The 15,908-nt window shown below is 44.3% G+C and overlaps 1 protein-coding gene across 7 annotated transcripts in view; it reads right to left on the reverse strand.

Annotated features, from left to right (window-relative positions):
* MAP3K4 (mitogen-activated protein kinase kinase kinase 4) overlaps positions 1 to 15,908 on the reverse strand; it is a 464,119-nt gene that overhangs the window by 394,383 nt on the left and 53,828 nt on the right. For 6 of the 7 annotated variants that reach the window (XM_029594153.1, XM_029594149.1, XM_029594152.1 and 3 more), the window contains exon 2: positions 7,232 to 7,422. The exons of the other annotated variant lie outside the window; for it this stretch is intronic. In XM_029594153.1, the coding sequence (XP_029450013.1) occupies positions 7,232 to 7,422 (191 nt within the window). The remainder of the gene's footprint in view (positions 1 to 7,231; positions 7,423 to 15,908) is intronic. 7 annotated transcript variants of the gene reach the window in all.

Consider the following 15,908-nt stretch of genomic DNA (forward strand, 5'->3'; position numbering starts at 1 on the left):
AGATTTAGGAGGTTTGCAGTCTTCCAATTTGTTGGCTACCATGTTGAAATCCCCTCCCACCAAAAGTGCACAATCAGAAAGTTCATCAAGGATCCCCACTAGACGAGTGAAAAACTCATGTTGATAGACATTTGGCGCATATACATTACACAAAGCCACTCTTTGTTGATTACACAATCCATGGACTATGAAATAGCGACCCTCGGGGTCGTGCCATACCCGTTCAGATTGAAAAGGCAGTTGTTTATGAATGAGTATAGCGACCCCTCTTTTTCTGGATGAGGAGAACAAACACTGCCCCACCCACTCTCTTTGTAATTTGATATGTTCACTCGCTGACAAGCGAGTCTCTTGAAGGAACACAACCTGCGACCCCAGACATTTAAAAGTCATAAGGAGTTTTTTTCGTTTGATAGGGGAGTGTATGCCATCTACATTAAGGGATGTACATTTTACTGTAGCCATAGCCGAAAGTACTTAAAAAATAGTACCAATAGGATGCGACAGAGCCGCCATGGCAACAAAAAGAGATCCCGGGGCTCCCCAGCCTAAGCCCCCAGGATCATGAGAAAATGACCTCCAAAAATATAGGTCAATGGCCACAAAAAAATGCCTTATCACCCAGATGAGAGGGATGTCTCCAGGGATTCCCACCCCTCCCCAGCCCAGATCCAGCAGACTGAATTTCTCAACCCAAGCACACCAATTGCACCACACAAACCACAGCCATACCAACTCACAGACACACATAACCCACAACACGAACACCTGCCCCAAGAGGCTCAGAGCCATTCCTCCCACCCCCATTCCTGGAAGAGGTAGTGAAAAGAAGGCCCCCCTCTAGACCCCCCCCCCCCCGAAACATAATGTTGCTTGATCCTTTGTACAAGTTAACAGCATTTTAGAGGCATAATGAAGCCACGTGGCCCCCCCATCAAGGGGACCTCGACTTGTCAGTTGCACTCCAGGGTCTCTGCACCATAGCATAGTCAGATGAGAACATGCTTCAGCTACAAAAAAGTGTGACATGTCCCGTCGATCCCCAAGGTGAGAATAAGAGTTACGTAACAAGAACCAGGATCCTCAGCTTTCCTCCCTCTATTCCGCTACAAAAAGGGCTTCCTTACAACAATCCACATTTATTCTTCCCCTGTTGTTGGCAAGGTAGCTATAAATCTGTCCGCAGCATCTCTGGAGGTGAAGAAAAGAACCTTGTTATCATGGAAAACTCGCAGCTTAGCTGGATAAAGCAACCCAAATTTGATGCCTCGCTTATGCAACTCTGTACACGCCGGGGGACATGGTTTTTCGTTGTGCCGCTGTCGCCGCTGAGAAATCATTGAATAGAAGTATCATGGCCTTGAAAGTCCGTGGACGCCTGCTTAGACGCTCGCATGATCTGCGTTTTATGTGCCCAGTTCAATATTTTCGCTAGCACTGGTCTGGGTCTGTTCGCTCCTTCCCGTAAGATTCCAATTCAGTGAACTCATTCGCAGACTATCGGCGTCACAGAAAACTCCAGACCCAGTTGTCTCGGCAACCAAGATTCCACAAATTCGGACAACTCACGGTCTTTGACTGTCTCTGGAACCCCGATAATACGGATATTGTTCCTCGGCCTTCTGTCTTCTAAATCTTCAATTTTGGCCAGCAAGTCTCGTTGGGTAGCTTGTAGCGCTTCCACACTGTGCTCCAACTCGCCCAGCCGGTCTCCATGGTCCGACAGAACATGTTCCGCTTCATCCCACTGTTTTGTCTGACCTTCCAACACCGATTTGATATCGTCCATAGATGCCTGTAATTTGGTGAGACGAAGGTCTAAGGCTGCTGTGACACTTTGAGAGATTTGAAGACTTGCATCTGCAGACAGCGAATCAAGAACCTTTGCGCCTGCAGGGGCCTCTGCCATCTTGACAGCAGGGACGAGAGACCGGCAGACGACACTCTTCCGCGTGCTCCTCTGGCGCATCGCCCCTTCCTCCAAACGGTAAGGGTGGACCCCTTGAGCAGCAGTACAACAGCAAAGCCTGATAGTGCAGGATGAGATATCTAGGAAGGAATGTTCCAATTAATCAGCAGGGTGCAACAGCGCAACCAGAGAGTACAGTATGAGACATCTGAGAAAGAAAGGTCCATATATTAAGCGGATTGCAACAGCAAAGCTTGAGATTGCAATATGTGATATCTGGGAAGTAATGTTCCAAAGAATCATCAGGGTATAACAGCGCAACCAGAGGATACTGTATGAGACTTCTGATAAAAAAAGGTCCATATATTCAGCGGATTGCAGCAGCAAAGCTTGAGACTGTAATATGTGATATCGGGGAAGTGATACTCCCAATAATCATCAAGGTGCAACAGCGCAACCAGAGAATACAGTTTGAAACATCTGAGTAAGAAAGGTCCATATAATCAGCGGATTACAACAGCAAATCCTGAGATTGCAATATGTGAGTTCTGAGAAGCAATATTCCAAACAAGCATCAAGGTGTAAAGGCGCAACCAGAGAGTACAGTACGAGACATCTTAAAAGGAAAACTCCAAACAGGCAGCGGAGTGCAACAGCAAGGCCTGGGATTGCAAGATGAGATATCTGGGAAGAAATGATCCAAGTAGTCAGCAAATTGTTACAGTAAGACCGAACAGGACAGTCTGAGACATCGGTGAGTGAGAATGCCAAATAAGCAAATGAGTACAACAGCAATGCCTGGGATTTCAAATAGCCACCACCCTTGGTGCAGGGGGCCTGTCAAGGCCGAGCTTCAAACTTCCATAGAGCATTTAACCATTGCCGGCCAGCTGCGCTCCACACCATAGAATAAAGGCTGGGCCCAGAATATATTAAGATTCAAAATATTAAATACGGAAGACAGTTCTAAGGCTCCAGCCCCCGCTCCCCAACATGTGCACTCACTATACCACTGAAGAATGGGGCCATCCCAGTCCGGCAGCTGCTCCTACAGATTATGTTGTGGCACTGTCCCATCGGGCACATTATCGGATCCCCGGACCCCCGCGGATGGTGGCCACATGTCTTCTGCCAAGAAACGCCGCTGTGCTGCATCTGTACCGATCTTAATTGCACGAGCTGCTCCACATGGCGGCCACCATCTTGGCCGTGCCGCTGCTGCTCCAATCCCGGCTGCAATCTGCCTGCATCCGCCACCTAGGTAATTATAAACAGCGGCTTCGGGGGTCCATCTGCCTGCGAAAACCCCCTGAAGCAAAAGCTACTCAATATGCCGGCTGTTTTAGGGCAATCGGGGGGGGGGGGGGGGGGGGGACGGGGACGACACCCGCAGAGGACCACGGAGCTCAAGCTTCTCCCTCCGCTCCAATTGTCATCACCGGAGGTCCCGCACACAGATGTCCTATAGAGGGCAGTAAAGCACACACAGAAACATGAGAAAAAAACGTCACCATGGCCTTCCACTTGGCACACAGGCAAAAGGTCTAACTGCGGGGCCTAGCCCACCGGGGCCACTCAACCTGCTAGGCTGCCCAGATCCCCTAACCCCCACGGGAGCAAGAACGAATGTCGGAATGGCGCACCAAACTCTGAGACCAGAGAAAGTCCTACAAACCCCTCGATACTGTCTCTGCTTTTACTAACTTTTTTTTTTTTTTTTTTTAACGTACTGGAGCTCAGCCCTTAACAGCCGAGTAGAGACAGTCTCCAGCTATGAAGGTAGTATATGCTGTCACAGCCACGCTCAGCCCCCTGCACCCGGTGCATTTAAGCTGTACAATCAGCTGAGTCCACACTGGGAAACCCAGCTACCAGACCAACAAGGCACACATATGAGGGACCACAGAAAATAGTCTCAGGAATTCTCAACTTGGGGAGGGACCATCTGGTATCACCACAGAGAGCGGGGCTTTTCTTTTTCTATTTCAAATTCTCCTTCCAAAATCTGAAGCAATCCCCATAGGGAGGTGCACGTCCACCATCTGCTGGAGACGGAGAATATTGGCAGGCTGGTGTCACTGCAGGGGTATATGTACTGTGACATCAGCTTGCTCCATCTCCATCTGCTGGCAGGGAGCATAACCCACTGGTCCTGAGTCCATTTGTCTACACGCTAGGAAATCAGATTTTTCTCCGGCTCCTAAAAAGCTTGGAGTATTCCCCCCACACAAAAAAAAAAAAAAAAGACCCACAAAAATCTACAGACCTTTTTTCACCGACTGGCAGATGTATGAAAAATGCACATCATTTGAATGGCTCAAAATTCGATGATGAAATGCTAAGGGTATATATAGCACCTTCAATATTGTGCTTTACATCTGAAAATAGAAGACAATTTCAAAATCAAATGTCTTCTCTTCCATGATTTGCATTCCCTCTCCAGGCTCTGCTCCATACTCCCTGAAGAGCATGTTGGTTACTAGAGAAGCCTGCTAAGTAGCACTAGCTCTTCATGCATGCAAAGCTTAAGCAGTTGCTAATAGGTTTTAGGGAGAGTTCTTGAGGTTTGGGAAGAATACTTTTGCAATACTTCATCTTTACAAGTCACATCCATGAATTTTTGCTCCACATGTGCAAGTCTATGGTTTCTCCATAGATGTTATTTCCTAGGAAATCTCCAATCACACAATATAACCCAAGTACTGTGTCTCTAACAAAGGAGTAGGCAACCTTGTTTGAAGTGGTGTGCCAAGATTTAAATTGGGGATAGGTAACTTGGATCATCAAGTGCACAAGCCAGTCGACACCCTGATCAGCCAGATTCTTTTCATACAAATCTTGAATATTAATGTTAATTGACAATTTTTAGTTAAAATATGTAAAAATATGACTGAAATTTATGGTTTTCTTCACATAAGAACAAAATTATAAAAAGGAGAAAACAAAAAAGTTTCTCGCTCCCTTCCATTTTCTTAGTGGAAGGGAGTGGACAGTGGAGTGCCTCAGGGATCTGTATTGGGACCCTTACTGTTCAATATATTTATAAATGATCTGGAAAGAAATACGACGAGTGAGATAATCAAATTTGCAGATGACACAAAATTGTGCAGAGTAGTTAAATCACAAGCAGATTGTGATAAATTGCAGGAAGACCTTGTGAGACTGGAAAATTGGGCATCCAAATGGCAGATGAAATTTAATGTGGATAAGTGCAAGGTGATGCATATAGGGAAAAATAACCCATGCTATAATTACACGATGTTGGGTTCCATATTAGGTGCTACAACCCAAGAAAGAGATCTAGGTGTCATAGTGGATAACACATTGAAATCGTCAGTTCAGTGTGCTGCGGCAGTCAAAAAAGCAAACAGAATGTTGGGAATTATTAGAAAAGGAATGATGAATAAAACGGAAAATGTCATAATGCCTCTGTATCGCTCCATGGTGAGACCGCACCTTGAATACTGTGTACAATTCTGGTCGCCACATCTCAAAAAAGATATAATTGCGATGGAGAAGGTACAGAGAAGGGCTACCAAAATGATAAGGGGAATGGAACAACTCCCCTATGAGGAAAGACTAAAGAGGTTAGGACTTTTCAGCTTGGAGAAGAGACGACTGAGGGGGGATATGATAGAGGTGTTTAAAATCATGAGAGGTCTAGAACGGGTAGATATGAATCGGTTATTTACTCTTTCGGATAGTAGAAGGACTAGGGGACACTCCATGAAGTTAGCATGGGGCACATTTAAAACTAATCGGAGAAAGTTCTTTTTTACTCAACGCACAATTAAACTCTGGAATTTGTTGCCAGAGAATGTGGTTCGTGCAGTTAGTATAGCTGTGTTTAAAAAAGGATTGGATAAGTTCTTGGAGAAGTCCATTACCTGCTATTAAGTTCACTTAGAGAATAGCCACTGCCATTAGCAATGGTTACATGGAATGGACTTGGTTTTTGGGTACTTGCCAGGTTCTTATGGCCTGGATTGGCCACTGTTGGAGGCGGGGTGCTGGGCTTGATGGACCCTTGGTCTGACCCAGTATGGCATTTTCTTATGTTCTTATGTTCCCTGCCATTATACCTCCTATTGGGAAAACAATAGGCCAGACTGCTACAGACCCCTACATACTAGCTAGAAGAACTCAACTCTGTCACATATGCAGAACCTCACCAAATGCAGAATAAAGTGATCATAAAAAAGTAGAAATAGAAACATGCAGACAAAAACTGAACTGGAAACTGCAACAAGGCAAATTCTCTACGCAGCACAATAATGGAAAAACAAACATTACCAAGCGTCATATGATTTTATGTTTGTATTTTTATAAGTCGCCTAGAGCTTGGCATCTAATAAGTAACAAAATTAAGAAATATAAAATCATACTAGTAAAACCATACCAATTAAAAGAATAAATATTTCAAAATAGCTGATGAATAGAATATCCAATAATTAATAACAATTTTTTTTTTAATTTTCCAAACACCAATCAAATATTTCTCAACATACACATTAAATACCACCCAATAATTAAAACTTCTAAGGATAAAAAAAATGTTCTTTATATCTGGAAACATTTAATTTCCATTCACCATGAGATTGCATTAATCAATTGAGGTGGGGGAAGGTGTACACAAACTTTCTCCTCTCTCTCTCAAATACACACAATCTCCAATACATACACATGCTCTCCCCCCCACCCCACATGCAATCACACGCGCATACATGCTCTCCCCCCACCCCACATGCAATCACATGCGCATACATGCTCTCCCCCCCCCCCATGCAAATCACACACACACACAGACCCCCATCCCTCAGTCGCTAGAGGAATGGGGTCTGCTGGCAGCTTACTGGGTGCTTCCCTCTCTCTTTGGCTGTCACGGGGCCTCAGTATTCAGCCACCACTGGGCCTTCTTCTCCTGCCTGATCATGGAGTGCACAGCAGTAGGAATTGCATTTAACCAAGTGTCACCTCCTGCTGCTGCAGGGCTACTCTTGCAATAAGAACTGTGAGTCTGGTACCATGGCAGCAGGAGATGGAGTTTGGTTAAAAGTGACATGTGATTAAGCACGACAACTGCTGCCATTGCCAGTGAGGAGAGGATGTAGTCGCTATGCCATTGTGTTACCTATGCAGTTTGTGGGCCACATGCTTCCAGTGGTGGCAACTCAGCTGCTATTCAATGGTGTGCCACACCACTGAAAATGTCTTCACATGCCACTAATGACACACATGCCATATGTTGCTGACCCTGGCTGAAGGGAAAATAGTTTCGGGGTTTTTTTTTGTTTTGTTTTTTTTAGATCAGCAGGCACCAACCTTTCAAAGTGGAGCGGGCAGCAGGCCTCCCTGTGTTATTCCTCTGGTGTTTTGTGGACATACGTTTCATCTGTCGGGGAGTGCTGGGAGGAGAGGTCCCATAGAAAATTTCAGAAACTGCTTCATCAGAAAAATCTTCTGGTTCAGACGGCAAGCTCTTCGCAGTAGCATGTTTCATCTTACGTGGTTGCCTATGGACAAGAAAATATCATTGGCTAAATGCACAAGTACATACAGTGGGGCTTCAACATCCTCCAAAGCAATCCCTGAATACCAATTACATCAGTGAATCAGAACATAATGCTACCCTTCTAATCCCAGAACCAAAAAGGCAGGTTATTTTGGAAGCTGTGATTTCTTTCACTAAGTCTCCCCTCTTCCCTCAAAAAGTGTACAGTATGAGCTTTCAGAGCTTCAAAATACAATAGTTATATTAAGCTAGGAGCCAACAAATATCTTTATGGGGTTGATGCTGGTTTGTTATAGCAGAAAATACTGTAAAACAGTCACCACTGTTATAGCCTAGGGGTGTCCAGGGCCACTGAGAAGAATCACCAATACTGCTATGGAGAAGGCCAAAAGAGCCACTGTGGCCCAAGGCTGTGCCAATACCACTGATTTATTACAATCTGACTGCACACAATTCACAGGAACATCAAAGCAGGTTACAATTAAAACCAAAACAAAAAATAAAACATAATTTAAAAAATGATAGGGCCATCGCTACTGCTGTGGCCCTGGGTTGCTCCCTATCATCAGACCACACAAGAAAGGAGAAGCTAGAGATGAGGTGGTGGCACAGCGAGGTATATAAACGTGAACAAAAATAAAGCAAAATAAGGAAAAAAATAGATGAACCCCCGCCCAAAAAAAAAGGTAAATTAGAAAAAGAAAATAAAACATTTACATGGCTCCTAAAGATGCTGGCTGGCACCAACGGGTTATTTTTTTGTTTTTTTAAGTATTTTTCGAACCCAGTTGACATGCATCCCCTCCTCAGAACAATAACATTAGGTCATCCTAGCCTAGAAAACATTGTGCCAGGCAATATGCAAGGTATCTGTGCTGTAGAAGACAGCAAGATGCATGCAGGAGCAGGATGCATCAAGCAGAACCCCCACTCTATCATAGAAACATAGAAACATAGAAATGACGGCAGAAGAAGACCAAATGGCCCATCTAGTCTGCCCAGCAAGCTTCACACATATTTTCTCTCATACTTATCTGTTTCTCTTAGCTCTTGGTTCTATTTCCCTTCCACCCCCACCTTTAATGTAGAGAGCAGTGATGGAGCTGCATCCAAGTGAAATATCTAGCTTGATTCGTTAGGGGTAGTAGCCGCCGCAATAAGCAAGCTGCACCCATGCTTATTTGTTTTACCCAGACTATGTTATTAGCCCTTATTGGTTGTTTTTCTTCTCCCCTGCCGTTGAAGCAGGGAGCTATGCTGGATATGCGTGACGTATAAGTCTTCTCCCATGCTGTTGAAGCAGAGCGCCATGCTGGATGTGCATCGAAAGTGAAGTATCAGGCACATTTGGTTTGGGGTAGTAACCGCCGTAACAAGCCAGCTACTCCCCGCTTTGTGAGTGCGAACCCTCTTTTCTTCTCCCCTGCCGTTGAAGCAGAGAGCTCTGCTGTATATGCATTGAAAGTGAAGTATCAGGCTTATTTGATTTGGGGTAGTAACCGCCGTAACAAGCCAGCTACTCCCCTCTTTGTGAGTGTGAATCCTTTTTTCCACATTTCCTCTTGCTGTTGAAGCTTAGAGCGATGTTGGAGTCACCGTAAGCCTGTGTATGTTTATTTAATAAGGGTATTGACTCCAGGCAGTAGCCATCATTCTGGCGAGTCACCCACTCTTCATTGGCAGCCTCTTGACTTTATGGATCCACAGTGTTTATCCCACGCCCCTTTGAAGTCCTTCACAGTTCTGGTCTTCACCACATCCTCCGGAAGGGCATTCCAGGCATCCACCACCCTCTCCGTGAAGAAATACTTCCTGACATTGGTTCTGAATCTTCCTCCCTGGAGCTTCAAATCGTGACCCCTGGTTCTGCTGATTTTTTTCCTTCGGAAAAGGTTTGTCGTTGTCTTTTGATCATTAACACCTTTCAAGTATCTGAAAGTCTGTATCATATCACCTCTGCTCCTCCTTTCCTCCAGGGTGTACATATTTAGATTCTTCAATCTCTCCTCGTACGTCATCCGATGAAGATCCTCCACCTTCCTGGTCGCCCTTCTCTGTACCGCCTCCATCTTGTCTTTGTCTTTTTGAAGGTACGGTCTCCAGAACTGAACACAGTACTCCAGGTGAGGCCTCACCAAGGACCTGTACAAGGGAATAATCACTTCCCTTTTCTTACTCGATATTCCTCTCTCTATGCAGCCCAGCATTCTTCTGGCTTTAGCTATCGCCTTGTCGCATTGTTTCGCCGACTTCAGATCATTAGACACCATTACCCCAAGGTCCCTCTCCTGCTCCGTGCACATCAGCCTTTCCCCCCCCATCGAATACAGTTCATTTGGATTTCCACTCCCCATATGCATGACTTTGCACTTCTTGGCATTGAATCTCAGCTGCCATATCTTCGACCACTCTTCCAGTTTCCTTAGATCCCGTCTCATTCTCTCCACTCCTTCCGGCGTGTCCACTCTGTTGCAGATCTTAGTGTCATCCGCAAAAAGACAAACCTTACCTTCTATCCCGTCCGCAATGTCGCTCACAAAGATATTGAACAGGACCGGTCCCAACACCGATCCTTGCGGTACACCACTTAAAACCGCTCTCTCTTCAGAGAAGGTTCCATTTACCATCACACATTGTCTTCTGTCCGTCAACCAATTTGCAATCCAGGTCACCACCTCGGCACTCACTCCCAAGCTTCTCGTTTTATTCACCAGTCTCCTGTGCGGAACCGTATCAAAAGCTTTGCTGAAATCCAAGTATATGATATCGAGTGCTCTTCCTCTATCCAATTCCTTGGTTACCCAGTCAAAAAAGTCAATCAGATTTGTCTGACAGGATCTTCCTCTGGTGAATCCATGCTGCCTCTGGTCCATCAATTCTCCGGACTGTAGATAGTTCACTATTCTCTCTTTCAACAGTGACTCCATTACTTTTCCCACCACTGAAGTGAGGCTAACTGGTAATGCTATGGCTGCTGGGAATTCAGGAAGATTATGTAGTGATGGAGCCCTTGTGTATAACAGAGGTGACTCCAGTGGCAGCGCCCATAAGATTGCCTGTGTAGAAGACCATGACGACAATGCAGGGGTTGAACACTGCATTATATATTCACTCACAGATTGCAATTAATACAGAATACTGTAATGTCACAGGTAGTTCCAGACATATTTCTGCAGGGCCACCGTTACGAGGCCTACACTGGCTTCTCCTCTGACCGCACATTATAAATTTAAAAATCTTTTACTTACATTTAAGATTTTGTGAGGTTTATTATGCTCTTCACATTTGAAAGGGAGATTGAAGTGGTATGAGGTGGGCAGGAATTTTTGGTCAGCTAAGAAACACCTTTTACAAATCCCAACAATTACATTTTTTCGTATCCTCATTTGCAGAATAGGTCCTTCTGCCAGTATTCTGAGTTTGTGGAATGGGCTTCCGCTGATATTGAGTGAAGAAAGGGACTTATTGGCATTCCAGAAACAGCTCAAGATGTGGTTAATGCTGTTGACTTAATTTTGCCATTCATATCTGAGGTAATGTGATATCTGAACAGAGAATGTATTTGATTGTATTAGGTTTTTAAAATTTGCGATTTTATTGTACATCACTTAAAGATTTTAATCAATAAATAAAAAGTGTGATGCTAGTGTCCTTTTAATGATCTCCCTTCACAAAGATGCCTGATGTGAATGAAGGCTGAGGAATAATAAGCGCAGACAGGGGAAAGTATTTTTTTTTTGCTATCTTTGTACCTATAGGAATCTTGCATGCTAGTAGTTCATGCACTGCAGCTTGCTGAAGCATTAACTTCATTTCCATGTGAGTGTGTACTGGGGGTTTTCCAACTGAATCCTACAGACCCAGGACACAACTGTTTCAGAGAATTATGCAATTAAGGTGTTGTGGAGATTTAAGTGTAAGCAAGCATTTGCTTTCTTGCCAAACCTCAGAACCCACACTTCTCAGTGCGGTTTCCCTACCATTCCTCTACTGAGGACAAAAGGGAATAATCAGGGTCCTACAAAGGGAAATAAATCAGCAAATGAATTTTTACAGCTCAAGACTATCGGCCAATTCAATGCATTCAGTTTTGAATATATGGATATATCTATATATATATTCAAAACTATAGATACAGTAAGAAAATATATCTAAGGCAGTAAATCTATTTAATGGTGTTCCTAATAAGTATACTTCAGTAAATCTGCCCCCCCCCAACAAAAAAAAACACAACAAAACAAAAAAAAACAGGAACACTATGCAAGATCACAGAGAAATGAAATGTATCTATTTTGTACAAGCTTACTCGATATTTTAATTATATAGAAAATCACAATGTTAAAAAGCTAGCACCGCATAATAGAGAGCAAAAAATACCAGTGTGTCTATGTTAGAGATAGTTAATTCAAAGTCCTTAACAAGAATCCTACGACAAGTAGAAACCTGCTTCACATTGAGTAAGTTCACTACCTCTTGACTGAGGGACCACTCGTGAGGTCGGCAGGCACGGCTCAAAGAGTCCGCTAGGGTGTTGTCCACCCCTGGGCGGTACACTGCCTGGGAGGAGGATGCCATTGTCAATGGCCCACAACCAAATGTGGACTGCCTCCTGACAGAGAATGAAGGACCCCATTCCCCCCCTGTTTGTTCAAATACTACATTGTTACCTGATTGTTGGTCTGAACAAGAACCACCTTGTTCAGGAGCTGCTCTTGGAACACCTGTAGGGTGTACCAAATTGCTCACAACTCCAAGAAGTTGATTTAAGACTACGATTCCTGCGCAGACCAAAGTCCCTGGGTGTGGAGGCCCGCAACATGTGATCCCCACCCTGTCCAAGACGCATCTGTGGTGAGGGTAGCCTGGAGTTGAGGCTCCAAAAGGGGATTTACCGCTCCAGATTTGAGGGAGTCACCCAGCACTGGAGGGACTGGCATAATAGTGTGATGATTAGGTCATAAGTACACAGGTCTTGGGTAGCATGACACTATTGAGAACACAAAGTTCACTGCACTCTGCGCAGGTGCAGTCAAGCAAAGGGAGTAACATGCACAGTCACTGCCATGTGGCCCAGCAAGTGGAGAAACTAGTGTGCCTAGACATGGGAGCAATCTGAGACCACTCAAGCGAGAGTCGCGAGGGTCTCCGCCCTGTCCCGAGGCAGAAAAGCCTTCACCTGGACAGTGTCCAGTTGAGCCCCAATTAAGTCCAGATGTAAGGAGGGTTGGAGATGGGATTTTGGATAGTTGATCAGAAATCCCAGAGTTTCCAAGACTTGTGCTCCTTGTCTGGAGATAATGACATTCACCCAATATACATGGTTGAATCATTTATGGACCCTGTTTAAATGTTGATGTTATTTGTAATAATTAGTTTGTGGTTTCAGTTTTTCTGTTAAATGTAATAAGGTGTTGTAATTGAAAACCGGGGTGAAGGCTTTTGCTATACCTCGGTATAAAAAAACTCAAATAAATTAAATAAATAAATCTTGATAAGCCATTCATCAAGATACGGGAACACATGAATCCCCTGCCTCTGAAGATAGGCTCAGGCTACTGCCAGACACTGGATAAAGACACGTAGTGTGGGCGCCAGGCCAGAGGGCAGAACACGATACTGACAGTGATTTCCGTTGACTAGGAATCGCAGGCACTGCCAATCCGCCTGAAAGACTGGGATATGGGCATGCGTGTCTTTTAGACTGAGGGCCCAGTTTCCCACTGGAAGGGGAATCAAAGTACCCAACGAGACCATTTTGAACTTTTCCTTTACCAAAAAATGGTTTACGGGCCGCAGGTCCAGAATGGGCCGGAGGCCACCGTTTTCTTGGGAATTAGGAAATACCTGGAATAAAACCGTTCACCCTGCTGACTGGGTGGAACTGGTTCGACCGCTCGAGACACTACGAGGACGGAGAGTTCTACCCGAAGTATCTGTAAATCCCCTGTTGCTCTCTACCTGGTACAAGGTGAGCTGGGTGAAATTTGCTGGAAATGCAACCTGTAGCCCTGATGCACGATGGACAGGACTCAGAGGTCCGATGTAATCTAGGTCCATCGATCTGCAAACAGCTGGAGCTGACCCCCGACTGAGGAGTCTGTGCCCTGCAGGGAGGGCAGGCTCATGCTCCCTGGCCGCCAGTGAAAACCCTACGGCGGGGTTCTACAGTGGAACTGTGGTTGTCCGGGGCTTCCAAGATTTTTGGCCTCACTCTGTGAGGAGGTCACTGAGGTCTGGCCCTCGGTGCTGATGGATAGTATTTGCGTGGCCGGTAAAAAAGCCTGCTCAGTTATTGCAGAGAGGGCTTCTTGGTCAGAAGTACTAGCTGACAATTGTTGAAGGGTCTCCTGACAGTCCTTCAGTTGTGCCACCACCTCCAAACAGATTTTCCCCTGTACATGGCAAATCAGACAGGCAGTCCTGGATTTCAGGGCACAGATCTGAGGCATGTAGTCACGCCATCCACTGAGCCCTGATGCCCGCCACATAAGAACATGCCATACTGGGTCAGACCAAGGGTCCATCAAGCCCAGCATCCTGTTTCCAACAGTGGCCAATCCAGGCCATAAGAACCTGGCAAGTACCCAAAAACTAAGTCTATTCCATATTACCGTTGCTAGTAATAGCAGTGGCTATTTTCTAAGTCAACTTAATTAATAGCAGGTAATGGACTTCTCCTCCAAGAACTTATCCAATCCTTTTTTAAACACAGTTATACTAACTGCACTAACCACATCCTCTGGCAAAAAATTCCAGAGTTTAATTGTACGTTGAGTAAAAAAGAACTTTCTCCGATTAGTTTTAAATGTGCCACATGCTAACTTCATGGAGTGCCCCCTAGTCTTTCTATTATCCGAAAAAGAGTAAATAACCGATTCACATCTATCAGTTCTAGATCTCTCATGATTTTAAACACCTCTATCAAATCCCCCCTCAGCCGTCTCTTCTCCAAGCTGAAAAATCCTAACCTCTTTAGTCTTTCCTCATAGGTGAGCTGTTCCATTCCCCTTATCATTTTGGTAGCCCTTCTCTGTACCTTCTCCATCGCAATTATATCTATTTTGAGATGCGGCGACCAGAATTGTACACAGTATTCAAGGTGCGGTCTCACCATGGAGCGATACAGAGGCATTATGACATTTTCCGTTTTATTCACCATTCCCTTTCTAATAATTCCCAACATTGTTTGCTTTTTTGACTGCCGCAGCACACTGAACCAACTATTTCAATGTGTTATCCACTATGACGCCTAGATCTCTTTCTTGGGCTGTAACACCTAATATGGAACCTAACATAGTGTAACTATAGCATGGGTTATTTTTCCCTACATGCATCACCTTGCACTTATCCACATTAAATTTCATCTGCTATTTTGATGCCCAATTTTCCAGTCTCACGAGGTCTTCCTGCAATTTATCACAATCTGCTTGTGATTTAACTACTCTGAACAATTTTGTATCATTTGCAAATTTGATTATCTCACTCGTCGAATTTATTTCCAGATCATTTATAAATATATTGAAAAGTAAGGGTCCCAATACAGATCCTTGAGGCACTCCACTGCCCACTCCCTTCCAATGAGAAAATTGTCCATTTAATCCTACTCTCTGTTTCCTGTCTTTAAGCCAGTTTGCAATCCACGAAAGGACATCGCCACCTATCCCATGACTTTTTACTTTTCCTAGAAGCCTCTCATGAGGAACTTTGTCAAATGCCTTCTGAAAATCCAAGTATACTACATCTACCAGTTCACCTTTATCCACATATTTATTAACTCCTTCAAAAAAGTGAAGCAGATTTGTGAGGCAAGACTTGCCTTGAGTAAAGCCATGCTGACTTTGTTCCATTAAACCATGACTTTCTATATGTTCTGTGATTTTGATGTTTAGAACACTTTCCACTATTTTTCCTGGCACTGAAGTTAAGACTAACCGGTCTGTAATTTCCCGGATCGCCCCAGAGCCCTTTTTAAATATTGGGGTTACATTAGCTATCCTCCAGTCTTAAGGTACAATGGATGATAGGTTAGAAATGTTTACTAATATGTCTGAAATTTCATTTTTTAGTTCCTTCAGAACTCTGGGGTGTATACCATCTGGTCCAGGTGATTTACTACTCTTCAGTTTGTCAATCAGGTCTACCACATCTTCTAGGTTCTCCGTGATTTGATTCAATCCATCTGAATCATTGCCCATGAAAACCTCGTCAAGTACAGGTACCTCCCCAACATCCTCTTCAGTAAACACCAAAGCAAAGAAATCATTTAATCTTTCCGCGATGGCCTTATCTTCTCTAATTGCCCCTTTAACCCCTCGATCATCTAACGGTCCAGCTGACTCCCTCACAGGCTTTCTGCTTCGGATATATTTTAAAAGGTTTTTCCTGTGAGTTTTTGCCTCTACGGCCAACTTCTTTTCAAATTCTCTCTTAGCCTGTCTTAGAAATGTCTTACATTTAACTTGCCATCGTTTATGCATTATCCTATTT

Source organism: Rhinatrema bivittatum, chromosome 3 (genome assembly GCF_901001135.1).
Source record: "Rhinatrema bivittatum chromosome 3, aRhiBiv1.1, whole genome shotgun sequence".
Taxonomy (NCBI): domain Eukaryota; kingdom Metazoa; phylum Chordata; class Amphibia; order Gymnophiona; family Rhinatrematidae; genus Rhinatrema; species Rhinatrema bivittatum.